General features: G+C 40.9%; 1 protein-coding gene across 1 annotated transcript; it reads right to left on the bottom strand.

Annotated features, from left to right (window-relative positions):
- Nucleotides 1-231: 231 nt before the first annotated feature.
- On the bottom strand, nt 232-25,881 carry DCLK3 (doublecortin like kinase 3; the record flags this gene model as incomplete). The annotated part of the gene is made up of 5 exons (XM_082310532.1): nt 232-792; nt 1,655-1,822; nt 2,755-2,887; nt 10,305-12,193; nt 25,812-25,881. 5 exons carry the CDS (start codon nt 25,879-25,881, stop codon nt 596-598), a joined length of 2,457 nt encoding a protein of 818 aa, XP_082166658.1. The 3' UTR covers nt 232-595.

The following is a 25,881-nucleotide window of genomic DNA, read 5'->3' as shown; positions in this document are numbered from 1 at the left end:
AATACTTGATTTAGTTTATAAGGATTTTTCTTCCCTCACAACTTAATAAATAGTATCTTGCTGCTCATTTAACATATCCTACAGCTAAAGAATATATTTGGGGTTTTTTTATTCCTTCACCTTCTCCACTGCTAGCAAGAATTGGTGAAAAGACAGTTTAGACAATTAGTGCAGGATGTGTATGTAGACACCTATTTTGACAACATTATAAACACAAAACTCCTGGAAGGTATCATAGAAAAAGAGACAAGAGAAAGCATTTCACAGTCATCACTAGTGTCAGCCACAGAAGCAAATATTTGTCATCTAAAAGATATACATTTTGTAATGTAAAAGCCCAAATCGGTATTAAAAGAAAAATAGATACCCTCCAGGATATATCTAGTCCTCAATGCTGTCAACAGAGAGACTCCTAAGTAACATCAGAGGGAAGTGGATGCAAATTTGATCTCTGTCCTTCAGAATCTCAGAATCAAAAAAAAGGCATGGCGATGGCCAGCAACAGCTATACACTAAAGGCCCAATTCATTTAGAAAACAAAACACAAATAATCTGTTAATCAATAAAAAGACGACTAAACGAGCTTGAAGAGATTTCATGTGTCCTCATCTGCAATTTCCTTTCGGCGCTGGGCCCGGAAATGACGCTCAATATTTATTGTCACTTCCCTCTGCAAATTTCTGCTGTTAGTTTTTCCAGCTGTTCTGATCCAAGGGTGCTGAAGTACTTGTCGTGCTGTGTAGCGCTTCTGGGGATCCACTATCAACAGCCTGGTTATGAGGTCTTTTGCTGCTATTATGAAAGAAAGAAAAGGAAAGAGTAGAAAAGAACAGTGACGTGATGACGCTGACAGTTATACCTACGCAAAACGTCCTTCTTATTTTTATTAGTTTTACCATAATGACTTTTGTGACTATCACCAGGAGATATTCTAACAACTGGATTTAGAACTAGTGACAGGAGATGTTAAATCTCCAGCATCTTTTCCTGATATCATTCTCCCCTTCAGAAAGAGAGGAGGAAGTGAAGAGAATTTAATCTTGAAAGCACGCTGAAAGCATCATGCTAGGTGTTCAGATTCACAGGAATTAGCATTGGTTATCTCATCCCTCAAGGAGCATAAAAGTCATTGAATGCTGTTGAGCACGTTCTTTAAAAGACTGTATAGGGAGACAGGGGTTTTAGGGTTTCTGATTTTGAAAAGTGCACAAAAGACTGCACTAGCCCGTGAGAAGGAAAAAAACTACTGTGTGCAGACCCCATTGATCTCAATAGAAAATCCACACTGCGTTCTGCAGAGCAAAGATTTTGTTCTCAGCTTTTGAGATTTTTGTGTACATCTTTACAATCTAACATAACACTGGAGATTATTTTGGTACCTTTTTCTACAGAGCCAATTCATATAAGCAAGGTGAGGAAAATCCTTGTTCTTGCCTCAGAAAGGGAGCAATCTATTAAATCAATTCAGATTCACAGCCATCGATAATACCAGAGGACTAAATTCACATTTAAAGCAAACACAGAATCACACACAAGAGACCTGTAAGACACCCCCAAGTTCATTGAGGTCACTGTCCTGAACAAAAGGGAGTTCTTCCCAATCCAAGGAAGAAGTCTGTCACTTCTCAGATCTAGTATACGTGCTGAATCTTACCTGCAGAAATATTGTCCCAGTATGGGGAAAGGAACTCGTAGTGACCCAGCTGTATGATCTGAAACAGCTCTTCTTGATCACGTTCCTGACTGCGAAAAGGGGGAAAACCGCAGAGCAGAATGTAAAGGATCACACCAGCTGCCCACATATCTACTTCGAGCCCATAGCCTAAAGAAGAGAAGACAAATCATGAGTCCTGTTTTAGAAAGAAAACTCACAGCTGGTAGGGAACTGTTTCTTTTTCATTCTATTTTCCAAGAAACACAGAAGCTCTGCTCAGTTTCTTAAAAAGATGAGGTCAACAGAAGAATAAGTGGCTGGTACACCACGCTTACAAGCTGAGCTGTTCTGCCTGTTAATAACTACAGCTCTCACAAAGTGCCCCTCTTCTTCAACATGTTTCACAAACACTGTCTCACAAGGCCAGTGTCAATTAGAGACTAATTGAGAAAACACAGCATATATTTCTAAAATAGTCCTCCTCAGATTCCCTTCAAAAAAGCACTAAGAGAGTGCCAAGTTTCCATTGAAATTGGATATAACTGGAGATGTGCAACCCAGCTCCACAGAACAAAAACCAGAAATAGCTTTGCTTGAGTCATCAACAAAACTGACTCCTTTTCAGGTCTGAATCTTTTTAGATAGAAAATCTCCAAAATTTCTTCTGATGCAAAACATGTTTTGGCTTGTTACATAAGTTTAACATACATGTTCACAATGCCTTTGCATCATTAGGGGCCTTGGAAAGTTGTTTGGGTTACAGTCATGAAATGGGGCTTATTACCCTCAGGTTGCAACATGAACTTTTGCTCATTTCCCCACTTCAGCAATTACCATCCATGATATTTTATGGCTTGTCTGCTTGGAAATCACTTTTATATTACCATAGACATAAATAATGCAAACATGACTGATGTCATGATTGTGTTTGTCAAAAGCTAAAAGGTTTCCTTTCCTCTCCTTTCACAGATTACGCTGCAAGCCAACCTCCTACCTTACAAAGACGTATCAGTAGGTTGAAACATTCTGGAATATTTCCATGATTAGAAAGTTCAGAGTAATTGTATGATTTATAAGAAATTATAAATATATACACTCACCCTTCTCAGCAAGTATTTCAGGGGCAACATACGTTGGTGTTCCGCACACAGTAAATATGGGTTTCGTAACCTGCTTTGCAAGGCCAAAATCTGCTAGTTTCAGCGTAGTAGATTTATCTGCGTTATGCTGAACCTATACTCAACAGAAAATACATATATTTAGTCCAGATGCATTTTAAGACAGCAAAAGATAAAGGAAGTAGTTAATAATAAACAGGAAGAAGTTCTAATAATAGTGCCATACAGTAAAGCAATATGAAATGGAAACAGTATTTTGATAAACAGTATTCAGAAAGTGTTTTTGCCCCCATATATTAAGAGGGTGCCTATATTTAAGAGGACAAGCAATAGTGGAAAAAGAAAACTTTGCTCTACAAACTCTGGCACACTGTAATTTCCAAGAAATGAAAAGGAGGAAGACAAAAAATAACCAAGAGTCAATTAAATGTTATTATTTTCTCTTGGGAAAGTAAACTCTTCTTTTCCCCTGTGAAAGCAAAGAAGAATGTTGTGGGCATCTTTATGCTTAAATGCAATATTCCCAGGTAAGCTACTGACTTTACAGTGTCACTTGAAAAGCATATCTCCATCATACCAGTCTAACAATAAAAACAAACAAACAAACAAACAAAAGTTTTACTTTTTTTGCAAATTTCTCAGCTACTCTACCTGCTGCCCTAAAAATAAATGAGTCACAGTCATCACATAGTAATAGTTGGAGAAATGGATCCATGCAGAATGTCCTCCTAAATGGTTCTTTTCAGCAGTTTCCATCTCCTGGAAAGTAATCAAAACACTTTTTCCCATTCTAATTTTGTAAGTATGGGTCTTTAGCATTAATTTATAATGCAGTTAATGAAACATTATTTTAAGAAACAAAATATGTCAATGACAGACAGTGGGATCGAGTGCACCCTCAGCAAGTTTGCAGATGACACCAAGCTGAGTGATGAAGTTGACATGCCTGAGGGAAGGGATGCCATCCAGAGGGACCTGGACAAGCTCAAGAAGTGGGCCCATGTGAACCTCACGAGGTTCAACAAGGCCAAGTGCAAGCTCCTCCACCTGGGTCAGGGCAATCCCCAGTATCAATACAGGCTGGGGGATGAAGAGATTGAGAGCAGCCCTGCGAAGGAGGACTTGGGGCTACTGGTGGATGAAAAACTGGACATGAGCTGGCAATGTGTGCTCACAGCCCAGAAAGCCAATTGTATCCTGGGCTGCATCAAAAGAAATGTGGCCAGCAGGTTGAGGGAGGTGATTCTGCCCCTCTACTCTGCTCTGGTGAGACCCCACCTGGAGTACTGCATCCAGCTCTGGGGTCCTCAGCACAGGAAAGATGTGGACCTGTTGGAGCAGGTCCAGAAGAGACATGGAGCACCTCTCCTACGAGGAAGGGCTGACAGAGTTGGGGTTGTTCAGCCTGGAGAAGAGAAGGCTCCAGGGAGACCTTATTGTGGCCTTTCAGTACTTAATGGGGGCTTTTAAGATGGGGACAGACTTTTTAGGAGAGCCTGTAGCAATAGACCAAGAAATTTTTTATGACAAGGGTGGTGAAACACTGAAACAAGTTGCCCAGAGAGGTGGTAGTTGCCCTATCTCTGGAAACATTCAAGGTCAGGTGTGGGACAGGGCTCTGAGCAACCTGATCTAGTTGAAAATGTCCCTGCTCATTGCAATGTGGGGTTGGACTAGCTGCCCTTTAAAGGTCCCTTCCAACCCAAACTATTCTATGATCCTATATTCAAAGGCCAAGTCATAAAGAATGTATCAGGATAATTGAACACATAGTATTCTTAATACTGGTGACTGATATTCAAATATTCTTTAAGAGGTAAAAAATGTCATGCATTTGCTTTAAATAAAAAATGGCCTGTCACTGGAACTATGGGGAACAGATCAGCAGCTAAAATGCCTACAAGAAAGCCAAGGAAATCTAGGCTCTGGTTTTGAATGGACAAACTGGAGTATAATGCAACAGGTATACTCCATGCTTTAACACCTCATACTTTGCCATCAGAGAGTGCTTGAGAAAGCCAAAAATTCAAGATGGTCTCTATTACAAGACAACTAAGGGCACACATGGGACAAAATTTGCTCTCCTCCATTACAGCTGACTAATCCCCGTTAATCATCTTTATAGAAACTGTAAGCACTCATCCAATTTTGATTAAGCAAAAAGGTTTTTCTTTTTTTTTTTTTTAAGAAAAAATATTACATTACAAAATAATACATTATAGCTTACTAATCCCTTTTATCTTCTTCATAGAAAATATAAGCACTCTTCTAGTTTTGATTAAGCAAAACATTTTGGGTTTTTTCCTGGTTTTCTAAGAAAAACTATTTTTCAGTATGAAACTGAAAACAAAGTTTACTACAACCATTCAGTCAAAACTTCTGCAGGAGAAAGCTAAAATACCATAGCCATTTTCTCTATTACATTAGTCAACTTCATCATGACTTTTTGCCATGATGCACTGTGGACACAACAGCTGACAAAAATAAAAAATAAATTAAAAAGGTAACAGTTACTTTCTAGAGCAGCATCTATCCACAAGACTTATATTCTAACCATTGGGGTCATAGTGGTAGAATTTACAAAAACTCACAATTGATATGCTCAATTTTATATGTGCTATGAAAACATGAGCATGAATATATTTTCCTATTGTATAAATAAAGCTCTTAAAATTATATAAGAAAATTACGTCACACGGAATTTCAACTAATAGCCTGCATGCTACTGTACTAAGACAAATAATACTGAAATGTTTACATAAATTTTTAGAAACCACCAGGGGGGTGGGGAGGGTGGAGAACACACTGGTCTTAATCCCAATCCCAAAATCAGCAGGAAGTGTCTTGCTTTGTAAAATACACTGTTGTACTTTTTCCTTTATCAGGATGCCAGACTCCTAATCTCTCATCACAGCACAAGGTGGCAACACCGCACCATCTGTTCTTCCAGGACAAAACCACAGAGCTTTCATTTTACTTAACAACCGAACAGGTAGGAACAGCATGCACCGTGGGTATATTTTCACAGCTTTGTGACAATCATTTCAAAGACAGCATGTAACCTGTCAGCACGCCTGAAAACCTCAGCCCAGAACTTGTCAGCATCTTCACTAACACTACGCTCAGAACAACTCAAAGTCAGCTTGGGCAGACAGAGCACTCCCTTCATCCCCAACTCTGTACTCTCCAGTCTACCTTTCTGTCACCTCGCATCGCCTTGAGCATGCAAATATGCTTCCCTGTAGAAACAAAAGCTTCTCGGGTTGCTTTTATTCCTTCCCGAGGGAGGCCATACTACTTACTCATAGCAGTATCACAGAAATGTACAAACTGCTCAAGAGAAATCTAGCCTCTGGCATCTACAGTATGTGCTCTGTGAAATGGTGAGAACAAAGCAAAAATGGTTACATTAGATGAACATACTAGCCTTACTGTGACACCTAGAAGACAGCTATTGCTGTTTCTGCATTCGAGACTACAAAGAATGGTTCCAAAAGTCCATTTAAAAGTGCTGCATTGTCTTACCTGCCTATGCAGTTAATGGAGTTAAGGAAGACCAGTATTCAGTACACTTTCTGTAGACAGCCAGTTTAGGCCATACAACTACTTGTGTCCTTCAACTGCAAGGGAAGCCAGTATCTGGTAGTCTCAGACTAAAGGCAGTCAGAATTGCTCACTATTCTCTCAAATGCGCATGCCATAGCAGGATATTAGAATATTGTCTGAGGATTTCTAGCTATCCCAGCCATACACCCAGTAGATTATAATACACTAATACAAAGCCAAGTTCATCTTCAAAGAAGGGATGAATCGATCTTTTCCTTTTCTCCTGTCTGTTGACAACTCCCAACTCTTCATGCTCTTGTTTGTTTTCATATCTACCTTGTGAAATCCATCAGGGTGTTTAAGAAGATGATTTATAGCACTAATATTTCTCTGTATGCACATATATATGGTAGCACAGATTCTTCATATAGGCATCATGAAAGCAAGTGAGCCCATGGGACATTTTGTATATTAGAAATAGATAGAGCTAAAGAAAAAGCAACGCTTACACATTTGAGTTTCAGACATCCCTTGCTGCTAGCTAGCTAGAAGAATCTCTATGAAAAATCTTACAGAAAATTCCCTGTGTAGGTTTATCATACTGAAAGCCCAACAGGTAACTGGTTAAACAGGATTTTAACTCAAATACACTCAGAAACCTCTGACAGTGCTTTGTGTATATGTAAATAGTGTCACAAAAGCAAAATTAAAGGACAGAAAGGCTTTACTTGAAGTTTTCATACATATATAAAAACTTGAGAGAGAGAAAAGGAGGGGGAAAAAAAAACTCAAACACATAAAAAGCTACAACACTTACATTATTTATAATGCTGAGTGTTAAACAATTACCACATTAGTATGTTTGGGAAGTGTACAAAGAGATGGGTTTACAATCACAAATATACACACAAAAAAGGGGTCAAGGATGTGGCTTCGGGTCTTTTACAGCTATAACCTGAAAAAACACCACTACACTTTGAAATTAATTTCACACCCACAAGTCAAGAAATGCCAGCACCTGCAGAACTAAACAGTCACTTAGCTAAAAACCTTGCCAGCAAATTCTGCCCCTCCAAGTAGCATTAAAGAAGTGACTGGCTTCTTTTGTGGAACCAAATACACCACATTGCTCATCCTTGGTAGCAAAGGTTTTCTTGCTGAACACCTAGTCCTAAATGAGCTGATTCTGTTAGCAGATGGGAGGGAGTCAGAGCAGCTGTCTTCACATCGGCTGTCAAACAGATTTTGGTTTTGCAGCGCAAGTCACCAACCTTCTGCCTCACAGCTATACTGCAAGGAGTCTGATCATTGTGGGCAGGCACGGTAGTGAAAGAGGGAGGGGGAAAACAAAAAAGGATGATGGTGGACTGTTACAGAAGTTTATAAGTAGAGGACAGTTCCACAAGAGGAACAGTAGTGCAGTGAACTAATAATTAAACCAGGTTTCCAACTCTCTCCTGTGTGAATAATTTTGCAATTCACTAGACATCAAAGTGTATTTCCACCTTTTCCTCTGTAGGGACAGAAACGGTTTCCCTCCTTTCCCCAGCTGCTTATTTTCATGAAAGTTATGGAAATATTTTTTCCCCAGTTTTCTGCTTCTCTGTCAGCTCTGATGGAAATTAGCCAGTAGGTTCAAAAGTCACTAGAGGCAGGGTTAGATTCTCACACAAAGCAGGTTTACAGTAGACAAACACATTTCCTTAGTAAAACAGATTAAGGATCTTTTCTCTTCCATTCCCTGTTTGCTGGAAAGGGTTAGGAAGTACAGAAAAACAGCTGACAAGAAAGGACAGGATTCGCCTGACCAAAAGAAGATGCCAAAGTAGGACAAACAAGTAAACAGCCTAAAAGTACGTACTTATTTCTGTTCTCTGTGTACAAAGAAAGTCTAGGGAGACTAATTCAGACTTAAATATCTGCAGTGTAGGAATCTGAAGCAAGAGGTATCCTACAACCAAGGACATCCCTGCAGGATGGCAGCACTTTCAGCACTGTGCTTCCTCTCCAGAAGGCTGCCCCCAGCCCCTGACCCACCAGCAGCAGATGAACCCATGAAATTTGCTTCAATACTGTTCGTTACTGTTCAGCACTGGCTGATGTTAAGATTAGTGGCAGCTCTCCTTCCTGCTCTGCTGCTACGGCTCCAGTCACTCTGAAGAGTCAGAGGTAACACATGAAAAAGTCAGAAAAGCCAGAAACTTGCTCAAGTGCCCTGTATTTATAGGGACGCTTCTTAGATAGCACATGAGCTATCCAACACTATCAAGAGCTTATAAACTCATTTGGCATGTTGAACAGACTAACTTTTCAAAAGGATGCTTTATGTAAATGATATTAATGCAGGTGTTCACAGCCAATTAGCAGCAAGGTGAAACTGGAACAGGTACAATTTTCTTTCACATAGTGTTCGGGTAACACTGCTCTCATATGACAAATTACCTATAGGTTGGGGGCCAGTCTGTCCTTGAAAAATATTTTCTGACTGTCAGAATGGGCAACATGATTATTTCAGTGCTACAAAACTTTGCCACTGCCCAGCAATCTCTGCTTTGCAGTGCTGTGAACTAAATGTGAAAGCAACCAGAACAGACCTGTATCATGCCTCTTTGCTTACCTGCATCACTGTGATGATTACATATTATAGAGGGAAATGAAGCATCTGGTCTCAGGCATTTCACATGCACTAGCGTATATTCAGCAAATAGGAAGGAGCAGAGCCTGGTTCATAATGGAAAAATCAGCTTCTGGAAGAAAGCCCTGCAGTTCTACGTGAGGTTTTGTTCTAATGGCAAAACAAGGCATGAAGGCAGGGCCCAGATGCATACTTCTTCCTGCAAACCAGCCACTTGCATTCACTGTCTTTTATTTACACACAGACCACATACCAAGGATTTTCATCAGATTAAGCAGGATGCGTAGCAGGGCCTAGTATAGATGCTATTGGTTAGTCAAAAGGTTTGGGACCAAACCTTTCAGGCCCAGCCTTGTTCAACCTCTGCATGTCTTACAGGCTACACTGCTGCTTTTCTCCAGAAATTCACACTGATTTCTTCCCCAGATTAATTCCCTTGAAGAACTGAATGGCACATAGGACTAAATCATCTATTACCTTTTTTTCTGGCTAGCTATGATCTTCCACCAGCAGATCAAATTCGATTTGTTAGAGACTGGGAAATATTTGGTATCTTATCTATCAGGAAATTTGGAACCCTAGTACAAAGGCGTAACACACAATTAGCAAGGGAGAGTTGCTTACTGTTACTGTTCTACAATGGGTGTCTTGTCAAGTGTCAATACTGCAAACATTTCTACGCACGTTCACACATGTGGGTACTCTATTTACTTCGGTGCTGGATGCAAAGAATGTAGCTTCAGAAACATGATCAAAAAAACAACTTTTCTCTTTAGCATGAAGTTGGTATTTGAGCTGACTTTAGTGCTGCGTTTCACCAAAATGCTCACATTTTACTGTGAGATTATTGCAATCAACCGCATCGTACTTCTGCTCCTAAGAAAATAAATTGTCACAAGAGAGAAATCACTACAGTAGAGGACTAGCACAGCGGTCTGCAGGATGTGTGACTGCAGTGAACAAGAAGTCCACCAAATAAATAAGCTCAATTAGCAATTTTAATAAATTTTGGTCTGCAAGGAAGATGCCTTATGTTTCAGTGCATGCTTCATGCAAAAAAATTCATCCTAGCATACCTAAAAGTCAGATGCTAAGTAATAGGCCTGATTTCCAGAAAAATACAAATGCTCACTACCCCTGAAAGCCAGGTCATTTTTATTTGAATTTCTATCTGCAAGCGCTGCTACCTACAATGCATAGCAGATCTACATGAAATAAACTGTAATGGTAATTTCACTTCAAAATTGTACCCATTTTTCTTTCTATTTGTTTTAAAATATTCAAATATCCATAACTAAAAGGAAAATAAATTCAGCTCCTGCACACATGCAATGTGTTTGCCAATACTTACCAAAAGATTCTCTGGTTTGAGGTCCCTGTGGACAATATTCTTGCTGTGAATATAAACCAGTGCTTCACACAGGTCAGTGATCATGACAGCAGCATCATGCTCTGTGAACTTCACACTTTCTATGATTGCATCAAATAAGTCCCCTCCTGGGACATACTCCAGGATTAGGTAGATCTCAGCTTCTGTCTCATACACTTCAATTAAGCTTACTATATTGGGATGAGAAAGACTCCTAATGATCAGAATTTCACTTTCCATCATGTCCTCTTTCCCCTTCAGCTTGGATTTATCAACAATTTTCATGGCATAGATCTGATTGGAGTCACAGTGGCGACATTCCTTCACCACTGCAAAGTTCCCATCCCCAATAGTTCTGCCAATCTCATACTGTTTTTCCACATCAGTTCTGTTTTTAATGGCATGCCTCCGGCTTGTGTTTTCCAATCCCTGAGCCTTGTTTTCTTCTTTATTCACTCTGCGCTCCCCTGTTTTTTCTCGTCGCGTCATGTCACTCTCTCTACGCGTGATATTCCCCTCTCTTCTGGCACCCTCCTCTTTAGCCCTTTGTCCCTCTCTGCCCTCCCTATGTGTTTTAGATGGTTTCTCAGCATCCCTTGGAGTGTCTTTCTTTAGCCAACCGCTTTGGTTCATTATGCAGCTACTTCCATTCTCTTCCTTTGCTTCACGAGTTAGCTGCAGCCCTTCTACAGCATTCTTCTTGATTTTTACTAATTCCTTCCCATGGTTTTCATGTTTCTCCACATCCCTTTCCTTCTCAATGCCCCTTTTTTGCTTCTCCAGCCCTTCATTAACATTCCTATGTAGGGGCTTCCATGTCCTCCTACAGCCATTATCTTTCCAACCAACTTCTTCACCTTCCAGACAAGTTTCTGAAGATTTTCGGCTATTCCTGATTTTTACATTTCTTTCTACATGGTACCTCTGACATGCGCCTGTGTTCAGGTCTCTGTTCTCAAATGAGGCCTCAACCTGCCTTTCCCTTTGTAACTTTTGTCTGGCCTGCCTTTCCTGTTCACACTTCTCACACCTCACCACCTCCTCTAAACTCCCTTCTAATCCCTCCTCAAGACTCTTCTCATGGTTAAGGTACCTCTCGCTTTCCCGGGTTTTTCTAGAAGGCTTCGCTCCTTGTTCACCACACCAGCTCTGTCTACTCCACTTTTTTTTGGTTCTCATTTTTTCTTCTTGCTTTGTCTTGGCTTGACTTTTTCCTTCATGTCCAGCTACCAGTTTGGGAGACATGCCATCGCTGCAGTTCTTGGTAATTTCTGTCTCATCAAAGCCACTGTCCACTTTCAAAGCCTTGTCATACAGCCTACTCTTCAGTTTTTGGGACTGCTCCTCATTCTGCTGAATGGCAGCACTGTCAGCATAAGGATTTTCTGGGTAAAGTTCTTGTAATACCACTTCTAGGCTCTTCAAAGTAAGGGGCTCCCTCCCCATAGCTATGAAAGCATCACCTTCCCTGAAGAAGTCAGAAACGCTTCGGATTTCTCTGCCTCTCAGATTGTAAAGCTTTCTCACACGGTCATTCTTCCAGCGTGGAAATCCCAGAGCTTCTGAAATGTCAGCCATCAGCTGTTCAAAGGTCTGAACTGATCTCCTGTTGAGAAGCAAGGTTATCCTTCTGAGTGTGCGTCCGCCAGGTTTCACCACTGTAATAATCCTTGGCTTCACAGGACTGTGCTCTGAATGTATCGTGTGAAAACCATTACGGGGATTAAAAAATGGGGACCTATGACTGCTTTCACTCAAACATGGTTTTCCACAGTTTCCACGACCAACAGGAGGACAAGTCCCTTGTAGCTTCCTCTCTTTTACTTTTGAGCTTGCATTGTGTGACGAATGGTCAAACAAGCCTTGGTGTCCTAGAGCAAACAAAGAGTAGGCGTATTATTCATTTTGCATCGTCAGATCTTTCTGCATAATAGTTTTCTACGTATCAGTGTACATGATCTCAGAGAGTAAGGGTACGTGCACTCAATGCTTATAAAGAACTTAAGCTGCCACTAAGGAGTAACTCCACATACATGCAACTACAAACATTTTCAAGTTTGTGAGAAAATGTAAATGCACCTTGTGAAGAGAAATACATTAAAAAATACATATATATATTGGAAACAAATAGATCCTTCTCCTAAATCCTCTCATCTTCCAGAAATCCTCAAAAAAATGGGGTTACTTGTGCCAGGATTGCATCCAGACTCTCAAGCATCCTCTTATGAATCTACCTACCATGAACTCACTCAATTCCTTTCAGAACCCAGTTACAATTTTGGCCTCTGTAAACCCTGTGGCAACAAGTTCCACAGTTACATTGCATGAAGTAAAAGAAATTAATTACTTCTGCTTTAAAATTGCTACCAGATGGCTATGTGTGTGCAACCTTATATTCTTCTAAATAATTATCTTCACTTTCCCTGGACCGTTCATTTAGTTTCTAGACTTCTATAACAAACTAAGTAAATGAGATTCTTTTTAAAAAGTTTTACTTTGGCTATAATTTTACAGCAATTTTATAGTACATTCAATAGCAATGTAATTTAATTTTTTCCCTTAAAGAAAGGCCATCTTAATTTTGTTTGATAATTGGAGTCCTAGTTTTCAAATATTTTCATTTGACTTTTTTATTCTAAAAATTATGTAACATCACGCAAAGTCCTGAATATCCTCTAGGGACATTAACAATTTTCCCTCCGATATTTCATCTTAGAACACCAATCAAAGAAAACAGCACCATTCATTACATGTCATTCTGAAAAGGAAGAACTGAAAACATAACACGTGGTTATGGACAAGCCAAGCTATAACATAATTCACTGTCTATAAACACAACAATAAGCTAAGAATAAAAATGCCCCCTTAAAGTACTCTGATTTCTTACACTTATTAAGATTAAAACTTGATTACAATGCAATTCTTTTCAGCCTCAGGAAATAAACTTTCAGAATGAGATCACAGAGTGCTTCCAACTGCATTTAATAGTCTTGCGGTTCAGTTGGGAACAAACATTCAATATGTACGAACTAACAGGATCAAGCCAAAAGAAAGCAGCCAGAATGATTACTGAACCATTACAAGGAAATTCCCATACACGAATGGCTTACCTCCCAGAAAATCCCACCCATTTTCATACATTACACAGTCACAGTGCGGTAGGCAAATCCACAAAGGAAAATCTGCACATATGAGCATTCCTCTTGGTGCTAGGGTTAACAGGCGCATGTTCAAAAGTTCTGGCAAGCTTAAACCTACTACATTTTGGTTTCCAACTGCCTAAAAGCCATTTTCAGTATTTCAAGCTATGTGTTTTTATTTGTCCTTTCCATCAAGGCATAATAGAGTGAAGAGGAAATACGCCTCCTCACCTACAATAACAAACAAAAGGGAAAACTACAAGAAGTGCTGCAGCATTCACTCGCTCTGCCTCAAAAATAGCGGATCCAAAATGCCAGGGGTTGACTGGGGAAAGCACACAAGGAGACACTGCTACAGATCTCCGCTCTGCTGTTGGCTTGCTTTGATGTACGATGATGGACCCTTCTTAGTTGTAATGCTCTCACCACCTAAATGCTGCGTGCCCCCCAGCATGTCCCTTAACTCTTGGCTTCATTTTCTTCCTCTGCCAAATGAGACAGATACTACTTCTCCAAGTAAATATTACAAAGAAGCCCAGCTGCCAGCATGCTGATTGAAGACGTAAGCATTATATAAGAGCTACGTGTGACTAATGCTTGGTGGTTGTACAAGTTATTTCTGTCTTCATTCTGCTCGATCTCTTGTTATCAAAAGATGACTACATATGCGCTAGTGATTTTTCAGCAATCAGGTATTTACATTCCACCCAGAATAAAGGCTACTGTGAATGGGGAAAAAAAAAAAATTCAGATGTAATAATAGTTCTCTGAAATCTAAATCAACCCCAGAACATGTTGGTTACCAGGAACTGTTGAAGCTCTGAATTTAATCAACATTTCCAGATTCTTGCGTACCCACTATCATCAAAGCATTACCTTGCTTATGGGAACAGCGTGTGACATTTTTACTGCTTATAACCTTGGTACAACATAACAACAATGCTGCACTAATAATGACTTTTCCCACAGATTATGTTTCTCCCAGCTATGCTGCTATTATCACACTTTTCTATAAACCATTCATTTTAAGTGCCTGCCTGCCCTGTTGATTGTTTCAATTATCCAAACATCAATTATGTTTCCTTTCTTCACTAAATCGGCTAAGCTTTAAACAGAAACCAAGTTTATTTTATAATTCTGTAGCTAATGGAATAGGAGCAGTTTTATGTAATTATTAAGAACAACCCAGGAATGTGTTTTTGTGCTTTTTATACAGGCTTAATTCCTAGCCAAAAACAGTTTGAGACAAGCCACAAGTTAACATATAATCATTTTAGGAATAAGAATAATACTGCATATTTTTCTCAGATGAAAAAGGAAGTTATATGAATGCTTAAATCAATGCATAATGGCATGTCCTAATGTTTTCTGAGAAAAGGGGAACAGTCAAATTTTGTCAAAGCGGTGGTCACAATGACTAATCCATATATTAAATAAAATTAAAAAATCAATTTCAACTGCCTGTTACAACTATTTCAGTCATAATTTCTGTTATTTTCCAGTTATTCTATATTTACTTTAACTGATACACATTAAGCAAGCCTCAATCTGTCAGGAAAGTGCACACACTTAAAGCAGTAACAAGCATTTCTAGAAAGCCTTCAAAGGTCACACACATATCCTATAGTTACAATTTATATTGCTTGAAAACCTTGTTTCTATATTTATATACAAGTGGGAGAGGGAGGAAGAAGGAGGTGGGATCAGAAACACACTTCAATGAGTCTGAGTACTGGCAAATTATACATCAGAGAATAAAATGTGTTTTTTCTTTTACTGTCTTACTGAGAGCTAATAGTTATCAAATATGCATATTTCTTATAAATGTTAATATGGATGGATGGATGCACGCATGCATCTCTCTATTTTTATCCATATACGCATCTATCTATATATGCTTGTGTATCATCAAGTATCAACATATAGGATGATGCAAAAGATTAAAAAGGCAGAAAACTGTCGGGGAGCAGCATGGCCGAGGAGGCTGCTGAGGACCGTTGCTGTGGAAGGGCGGGGTAAGGCAGCAGGGCTGGGCAAGGGCACCACGTGTGCCACCTAAGCTGCACACATGGGCACAGAGAAAAGAAAACTGGGACTCACAGAGCGATACAGAGCTCCAGATGATGAAGACACGATGGTCTTATGGGGTAAACGATCACACCAAATCCCAGAGAAGCAGGGAAGTTGGGGCAAACAGGGATTTGGGGGCTTGAACAGGTAGCAGGAACAAGAAGTTCAGCACCTGGTGACCAGAGCACAAGTGCTCCTTGGAGAGAAAAATGGTTGCTGCAGGGAGTACAGCTTCCGTGGTTCATTTTTAAAAGCCAATTCACAAACCATTTGTGATTGTCACAGTCAATCCCACTAAGAGGGGGGAAGGCATAGGGGGGAAACCACAAAAATTCCTCTAGCAGACCTTTCCTTGTAGGGTTTTGGCTCATACTCTGGACCTGGAGTAAAATAAAGTGAATTCAGAAGACTTAAGCTCTAAATAAGGCATGTATAGAGTTTCAACCAATCTATATTTTAAGGAATTGCCTGGCAACACCCTCTACAACAGCAGAACAATGGGGTTTGCCAGACATCACCTATTCTTGCAATTAAAAATGTGTTGCTGCCATTTGTCCTTCAAAACTTATCTCTTCGCTTGACCAGCCTATAAGTTTTTGTTCATTAATTAAAATATTTCTACTCATCTTGCATTCCTTCTTGGCTCTCCCGCTTGAGATCACAGTTTCAGTAATTAACTGAATGGTTTACCCAGCAGCTAATTCTGCTATCAAGTCACAGGTTGCCGTGGAATTAAATTTTTACAAGTAGTATTACAACACAATTTAAAACAGAAGGCAACACTGAAATAGGATCTAGTTATGGCATTGCTTTCTGTGAATAAGATGGTGTTATTTAAGCCCTGCAATTTCTTTAGAGGGCCTTGGATCAATATGAAAGCCTCCACTTACAGAAGCAACCGTGAAATCTCCCCAAAACATTAGCAGCATTCTTCACGCAAGTGAAGCTGCACATACAGAAACTGTGTACCTGGGAGTAGTTTTGATATATTGGTCCCAATATAGCATAAACAAAATACTGTTTCAAATGGGAAGGGAAAGAACAGCACTAGAAATGTCTGTTTTATCCTTAAGCCCCAGCAATTCCTGCTGAGGGCATGCAAAACAAAGACCATAGGGGAAAAAATTAATCTTAATTGGAACCCAAAACATTTAATTCATGTCAAAGTATCAACAAGTATCTTAAAGTACTCGAGAGTGAAGAATGTCTCTGGCCTTTAACTCAGAGCAGCCAAGTGTGTAGTTCACACAGGTTACCAATGAGCATCCGCAGTCGGCTCCAGGATGCAATCTGAGTCCTCTAGAAGTATACCATCTTGATCTCCTCTTCTTGCTGTAAAGTATTAAATGTTGCAACTTTCAGGGCTCGTGCACACTGTTAGTGCCCAAGACTGAAGTAGTACTATGACAAGTCTCAATGTACTAAATTAGTTACACGGAAACAAAATATGATCACAGGCATCCTTTTACAGCAAGTAAATTTTACATGGGCATTATTTACAGCCTTACTGTTGGAAAACACTACTGGTGAATTTTTCTTTAAAGAGCCGTAGCTGTAGCACCCTCTCTTTCCTTTCCTCCCGCTCATCCTTGCCACCCTGCCATATTTTACAGCATTTTAGGGCAGAGATTTTGTTTGAGTCAGAACTTGTGGTTATTTCAGCAACAACAAAAGGCAGCCACACTGTGTCAGTTTTGTCCAGATAAAATCCTGAGTAGAAGAAGAAAGTCAAATTTTACAAGAACTGGATTGGGACAGAATCAAATGTAGCAGGACAGCCCCTGCTAGTTCCCGCCTGAGCAAGCTCCAAGGGCTCACACAGCTCAGAGGTATGGTGGACCTTGAGAACCCCAGCAGGCTCCAAGCCAAGCTTCAAAAATGTCTTTTCCCTTGTAATAGCTACTTCAGTAACTGCTAGAGGAGGGTCAAGCACCAGAACTGAGAATACAGTTTGCCCCTCCATCTTCTTGGCAGTCCCATAGTGTTCCTCTGTGTAGAAGCTGTTTAATTCAGACAAAAGCAGACAGAGCAGATCATGAAGGAAAGAAACATCTGAAAATGGGGCATTCAGAGGTATTATGCAAGCCATTTTGGTGGGAGCTCAGTGTCTGGCTGCTTTCAAAAACCCCACCAGCTATCAGGCCAAGACAGTAATGTTAATAAGGAAAAATGGAAGTTGAACAGTTAAATCAAAAGTTTGGGACTGAGTAAAGGTGGCTGGGCTTCTCACATGGAGACAGAGTCAATAAGGGAAAATGAGGAGACTGGGCATGGCTTCCCAGAAGGGAGACTGGAAGAAAACATGGAGCACAGGGATTTTGCTACCAAAGGAAACTAAGACTATAGACAAACATGCACAGAGACAGACAAACAGGATTAGGGAGAAGGGGAACACTCTGTCCTCCCACGTGTTATGGAAGACAAATTGGCCCAGCAAAGAGACAGGATTAGAAATGTCTTATAAAACAGGGTATGGCAAAGGGATTAAAAATGGAAGTTGATTGGGGAAATGCCAAGGAGAGAGAATGCAGTAGGAGCTGGGAGAGGGAGCTGGAACTTGCAGGGAGAGAACAGGAGGGCTGGGAATAGGAGAGGGAACTGGAAGGGGCATTGCTCTTCTGGTATCACCACCCAGAACCCAGTCAGTGTGTAGCAGGGCCAGACACTGAAACTGAAAAAGGAAACCCAGTAAAGAATTTGACTGGGAGGATAAGAGAAAAGAAGTTATAAGAGGGACTGGGACAGACTGCAGAGAATGGAGCAAATAGGACCATAGTTAGACACTATCTGACAGCAATTCCTATGAACTTTGATACTGGCTAGTAGCATAGCTTTCTATGAACTTTGCTGACACACTGGAAGCAGATGGAGACTGTAACAGAGAAGCAGTAAAATGTGAGGGTGAGAATAAGAACGCGTCGGGAAGTCAGGTTGGATGCTGAACTTAGGCAAAGGGATGGGATTGGGAGCAAGCAACAGCACTGTCCTCACACGGTCTGCTCCTCTGCAGTTCTTCATAAAGGACAGCTACCTGCTTTTGTTGTCACTTACCCCATTAGTTCACCTTGATTTTCTTTTTTTTAAAGAACAGGTAAAACTACATGCACACAAACAGGTGACTACATTAAGAGAACATTACCAAGGTCATCATTAACATAGGACAAAATTAAAGTTGCCAGCATGACTTGAATTCACTTCCTCCTTGCATACAAGATAGTTTAGAAGTGCATACATTTTTTCCTATGTCTACTCCAGGCTATAGCAAATCCTCTTTTACAGATAAACTGGAATTAGGACTGTGCCATAAAAAAAATCAGTTGTCCATAGAGACCTTAACCTCTGTAATTAGAAGAGCTGAAAGTGTGTAGTGAAAGAATACCAGAAGAGGAATTCTGTGTTTCAGTTTCTCTGCGTAAGGCAGTGCAGCCCTGAAGAACTGGATTTTCTCTCAACCAACCGCACAGAGTTTCAAAGCAATCGACTTAATCTAGATTTCTCAGAGAGGATTACATTCTGGTGGCCAAAACTATATCCTGAGACCTGATCCGCAAACCTGCTCAGTGCTTACAGCTGCAAGAGAATATACTGGAAGAGGTACTTCAGACACAAGGTAATATAACACAACACATAGATAATGCTAAGTCATACCAAAATTCAGGATCTGGGCATCTCAAGTTGCATTCTTCCCCAAATTAAAGTACTCCTGACTTTATTTTTTGCAGCTTGACTCCCACTCTCTTTACAGGTGTCACAGAGATGCTAATCCATGTTTGTTGCTGCAGCAATAACCATGACAGAAAAGCCCATAAGTTAATAAGCCTGTATTAACAGCAGGGTTCAAAAAGCATGCAGTGAAAGGCACAAACAGCCAAGGTAAACAGTAAGTAGATGCTCATTAGGTAAGCTTTGTCCATCATATGCACTGATGGAGCCAGAGACCCTAGGGGGAAAAAAGCAGCATCTGATAGTGTAATTACTGTTTATATCTTAATGCACAGGAACAGGGGTTGGGGGGACAGCACTGCTAATCAATAGTCATAAAGGATTGACTTTGTAACCTGAATAATATTAGATTGTAAGTACCTGGCCTCATAGAAATACATTTTTTTAGTATGTTGAACAAATGCCTTGAACAAATTATAAGTGTTCAGAATATATTTGATGGTAAGGAAATTATGAAATATACTGTGCAATAAAATCTTACTGTAAATCATACAGTATTATAACCATGGTTTACTAAAACAAATAAAATAAGCACAATCTAAGTCTTTTTAGAAGACCAAAGTGCATTTTATCCAATTACATCAAAAAATTAATCCATTATGGTATTTGCAAGAATTTTTATCTGCATTAACTACTGGTGCAGAAGAAAAACAAAACCATGTTCAATATTACAAATACCATTTATCAGCTGGAATCTTTCAAGAACAGTTCTAATACTGTCAGAATGAAAAAAAAAGAAAAAGGGGGCATCAATTTAATTTCTATAACATCATTTCTGCTACCCTAATGGGCACCTCCAGTCATACTCATGCCAGCACATCCAGGTCCAGTTTGCGCCAGTGTAACGGAGATCAATCGCTGACCCAGTCTAACCCAATTCGTAGAAAACTAAAATCACTCAGCAGCTCAGGCAGTATTTTAAGTTCACCGAAGAAAAACTAATTCGGGCTTATCTACAAAAAGGAAAAAAAAAAAACAGAATAATATCTCTCTCTCATACATAGACAGTTTTAGCCCTAAAAGATCCAGTAAAATTAGTATGATGGGATTCCAAGTTCATTATCTTTCACAATTTCACATCAAGCATGCTTAAATTTGCATGCAATATTATTTTTCCTTTAACTGTCAGCCCTGCAAACTCAGCTGTGTGTCAAGTTGGGTTCTTTCCATCCCCCATGTCACCAACAGAACTAAAGTTTCTCCCGGCCAAATACGTCTGGTCCCATTAAGTGAGTGCCAAAGTGTCAGCTGCGAGGAAAGAAAACATCCTTAGTGGCTACTCCTAGAGTGCAAGAGTATGGGAGACGCACACCTTTGTACCCACTCCCTGTCCTCATAAGGGCAGGCAAGAAGACTTCAAAATTTTGCATTATACACCGTATCTTCAACATATGTGCTTTTTATTTTAAGAATAAACATCCATTATGTCATTCAAACTGGAAACTAGAGATTTCCAATTCTTTCAGTCCAATAAACACCCATTCTCATTCTTCCCCAGTCTTTCACTCTAGAAAGAAAGAAGAGGGGACTCTACTCCATTCTCCCTGCCCATTTCTCTCACTCCCTGTTCACTGCCAGTTTTGGGACATAGACCTCTGAGTTTATGGGAGATCCCAGAGGGCAAAGAGTACCAGAGTAGCTAAAAAGCAGGCAGATGTTGGAGCAAAGGAGTTCCTAAGATGGGAAGGATTGTCTGAAGGGACAGCCTGGGTGGAAAAACCTTGCAGTCGGCTGGACTTCAGCCAAGGGAGGGAGCCTGAGGGATGCCCACATTGGATCCCTCACTATGGCTAGACGAGCTCTGGATTTTTCCATTCTGAGGATGGATGGTGCCTCTGTGTCACCCCCAGCCCCAGTGTGGGTGCCATCCTGCAGTGAAATGCATGTAGGAGGCTCAGCATGCAGCAACATGTGACCGTATTTACTGTATGAGAACCACGAGGGATAAATGACATTTAGCAGCTACCTTTCCTTCGTTCTCCTCAAAGAAGATAAACTCAGGGTTTTCTTTGCCTCTTTTTTCCCTACCCTTCTCCTTCACTAAATGTTCAGAGCCCCTTTGCAGCCTGCCCTGGCCATCTCCTGTCCAGCTCCCCCCAGGATGGAGCAGCAGGGGCCAGACTGCTGCGGGGTGGCCTGGTTTGCTCTCTCAGTGTTATGCTCCCTTTTCTGACCTGGCAACAGTGGTTGGGCAAAAATTACCTTCCCAGGCACTCACCTCCTTCCCCTGCAGGCCCACAGCTACCCCACTGTACAGTTTAAGATTTTCTAAATCAAGCCATTTGTAATTAAAAAATAAAATATTTACAGCAAACACAGATGGCTATTGCCATGTGTTAGTGTTAAACTGAGCTGAATCACCCCCAGAGCAGCAGATGAAGGTAAAGACTTCATGTAGTCTGGTACTGAGTCACAAGTGCCATCATTTTTGCTTTTTTTTTAGAGCAGAACCCCACTTTCATTATCTTCTTTCTGACATTTTAAGGATAGCAAATTAAAAAGCGAGCATAAAGAAAGCCCTTTAAAGAAGTACACAGATGCATAATCTGTAAAGACTAAGTGAAACGTAAGACTGCACGTGAAATGAATCAGTGCCTTTGGAGGTGTGAGGCTCAGTTTAAGTTGTTACCCTGCATAAAACCAAAAAAAGAATATTATGAAACTGCTCATTTATTTAATTTCTTTCAAAGATGACAGGCTGTGTATTTTATTGGGAACAGCCATGGCTGCTTTCTGCAGTTTGACAGCTTTAGGGTCTGCCCCAGTAACCAGGGAAGTGAGCTCCACAGTCCAGGACCTTCCATCAAGAATCTTTCAGGAGAGGGACAGAACTGACAGAGGGAAACAAAAAACATCTTACACAACTGCGATATTTGCCAGGATCCATCTGGCAAAGCCTTCCATGTGTTTCTCAAAGCTCAGCGTACAGGGACTTGCACTTTCATGTTGATGCTCTTCACTCCTGAACTACCATATATTTAAAATTAATTATTCATGTTTCATCACAAAGTAAGCTTTCACTGCTTTTTAATCCTGTTAGCCAACGTTGCCTCAGTCAAAGGAGCCAGATTCTGTTTCTTCTTGTGGGAGATTTTATTTGCATTGCTTCCTAAATCTCAACTTGATGACTAATCGGTTGCAACTGAGCAAACCCAGTGAAAATAAAGAGAGCTTGCAGAGGTGTCACTGAGGGTTTAATTAGGCTTCCAGATCCTTTATTACCAATAACCTTGTTGCATAACTAAAGGAAAGACCCAGCCAGAGTCTGATTCTCCATCTGGTTTGCAAAAGGGGCAATTACCCAAAAGTTTGGAAATTTAGCACATTTAGGAGAGGTTAACTCGCATGTAGAATTCCCAACCCTATTATTACAGAACGACTTTTCAGAAGAGACTCATATATTAAAGTCAACATTGCAAAAGAAATTGTTTTGCAGGGCTTATAAAAGAAAACAGGTTTCTCAGGAAAACTCTAAGCCAGTGCTAATTAGACTTAAAAACATGATGACAAGCAGAAAGATCAGGATTTTCACACCACCAGACATTTATCAGCATTTCCATTAACTACATTATTTGGGGTGACAACAAAACTAAAAAATTGTAGTATATGAGGAGGCTAGCAATACTGATTGAGTGGGAGATGGTGTTTTCAGAATGATTACTGAGAGCTTCTTCTAAGAATACATGACATAAATAATTGTTTTGCATTCTTACAATAATTAGACTGAGTAAACCATACTAGCAACAGAGGGAAAATGGTAAACGTGCCTGACTTTCATTTGCAGTGAAGGCAAACTACTGCTAGGTAAGATGAACAACTTGCATTACCAAAACTACAAATTTACATTAGAACCAACTGAGGCAGTAGCTCCCCTTCCTTTTCTCATTTGTTCCAGTATCTGGTGAACACTCCAAAAGGACAGACCCTGTACCCTGAAAATAAGAAAAACCTGGAAAATAGTATACTGTTAAGAAGCGTCACAATCACCTCTTTCAACTACTACATTTTCAGCTCTGATCCAAGTTGCACAGAAGCTAATTAAAATATTCACATTACCTTCACTGAGATCTGGATCAGATCTAACTGAGACTGTTAAAGTCACCATAATGTTCTGATGTTAATTTTATTTACAAGAAAATCTATGTAACACTGATTTCAAATGTTGTTAAATGTTTAGGAATCATCAAGTCAAAGAAAAAGAGGAAAAGCAGTGACAAAACCCAAGTCAATTCACCCTAGAGCTGTTGGAAAAGAAGGAAGGACCACCAGCTCCCCTGATTTCAGCAAAAACTATAGATGTTTCTGCAGAAAACAAAGCTAAGTAATCTTAGAAATGGGGAAGTGACTCCCACACAACTTCCCTTAGTCACCACATGCTAAAAGTCCCGCAGATGCCAAAATTGTGAAGCTCTGCAGAACATGACTAGAAAAAGCAGCAGCGCAGACAGATACAAAGCATATAGTGACACTACCAGATAAAGATACATTCAAAACTCAGGTTAGCATGCCCAAGGTAATTAACTTGAGTATTAAAAAAACAATAAAGACAAGGTAACTTTAGCACAGCTCAAATTCAGAGGCTTGAACAGCTGCCAATGCCTTGAATTAAAACCAAGTTATCTTATCTTTGCTGACAGTTTAAGTCCAATTAACCAATTCAAGTTAATGAACCACAGATGGAGATTTACCAGAAGCTAGCTCTCAGCTGATATGTCCTAACATCCTACAAAAACTTTCATGGAAAGAGTCATGCCATTTCAGAAGATCCACACCCATTACACTACAAGAAAGAGACTCTTAACTCTGCAGGATCAGTTTTATCCAGAGAGCCGCAGGATGGCTTCCTAAGATATAAAATGCAGCCACCTCTTGAGAAGAGCATGACAGAGTTGCTGTAATAACTGCATTTCTACTACATAAAGTAGCTGTAATATGTTTTGTAAGCTTGGTTTCACTTGCTGACTGTTTTGGGATTCTGTGCTTGTTCTCAACATTTCAAAGAGTCAAAACTGCATTTAGACCGCAGAAAAAACACAAGCATCAAGAGGAAAAAGGGGGGCTAAAGAAAAAGGAAACGCGGAGGTGGGAAGACAAACTTGCATGTTAATGTGCATATACGTACATTTTCATTTCTATGTAAAGCTAGTAGCAAAAGCATGCATGGTGAACTATCAGGTTTGGTGATAAACTCTTAGGTTATCCCCTCACACAATATAGTTGCAGTCTGAATGCTCAGAGGAAGAAACCAGAATTTTGTTATACTGTTATGAGGGGTCTGTTTGTTTTTTTTTTAAAAAATGAAACATTTCAGTACACAGTGTAGCAAAAGTTTCAGTTTATGGGGTTGTTTCCAAACGCAGTGTCTCACAACCTGAAAACTGTTCCATTAGCTCAAACCAGTGGCCCGTCCAGTCCTGCTGACGTTGTGTACTGAATGTCCCCTGAGGAAGGCAGAAAATAACGCCGCGCAGTGAAAAGTTACAGAATAGTTCTCCTATAAATACCTGTTCTGTTATTAAAGAGAAGCAAACGTAACCGATATAACTACAGAAGTCAGGGGACACGAGGGCACAACAGAGGGGCTTGGCTACCACATGTCACAGCATCCACACCCGACACAACAGCCCTCCCCACGCTTTGAGCCCGCACCTGTAGCCCGCATAGCTCCAGCTGTAGCAATATCCCAGCTGAGGGAAAATTCACAGCCCTTAAGTGTGTTTTAACACACAGTTTGTGCAACAGCTTACAATCTTTACATTGTGGGCTATTTACTTTTTCGCAGAGCATCGGTGCTCTCTGAGCAGCCCACGGGCATTCATTCCAAGTGAACCTATACTCACACCGACTATTAAGACCGCAAGTTACTTCTCATCTTCGATTTATTTTTATTGCAGTCCTGATGACACCGCGCGTGCCTTTCGGAACAGTGACCACTGACTTCACCTTCAGACTTCAAAGCTTGCTCTGCCACCTCGCACAGCTGCTGAGGCGGTCTCCCAGGCTGGGAAAGGGGAGGATGGATAGCCTGACCCCCGCACCCCTGGGGGATGCAGCAGAGACCGGCTCTCCCTGTAGCAGTAGCCTCTCGTTCCGCTTCCCAAAAGCTGTGCAACGCATCCACTTCGTTAGTTTCCACTACGATACAAAGCCGGGTGGGGTGGGTTTCTCTTTAATCAAAATGAAAAGTAATTGGAGGCTGCACAACCCGGGCGATAAGCATGGAGGAATAACCACCCCAATTTCGCACCTCCGGGGATCCCCTTTTTAAAAAAGCTTTCCTTCCCTCCCAAAGCCCTCGCCTCAATCCCACCGCCAAGCGGGAACCGCTCCTTCCTCCGTCCTTCTCCAGCCCCCATTTCAAGCCCAAACGCCACCGAAAGCTCCCCCCGCTCACCGCAACCCCACAGACGCGCAAGGACCCGGGCTGGAAGTTTCGCCGCCGCCGGAGCCGCCTCACGCCCCCCTCCTCCCAAAAGGACCCCCCCCAGCTGGCGACCTGCCGGGCAGGGCATCCAGGGACGGGGCGGCGGAGGGGTCGAGGGAAGGGGACACTCACCCGCGCAGTGGCCGTAGGGGCAGCAGGAGCCCGCCGCGGGGTGGAGCGGGGGCGGCGCGGCGGCCGGCAT

The sequence above is a fragment of the Platalea leucorodia genome (genome assembly GCF_965183815.1).
Source record: "Platalea leucorodia genome assembly, chromosome: 1".
NCBI classification, from domain to species: domain Eukaryota; kingdom Metazoa; phylum Chordata; class Aves; order Pelecaniformes; family Threskiornithidae; genus Platalea; species Platalea leucorodia.
This window is presented reverse-complemented; position numbering and strand designations above follow the sequence as displayed.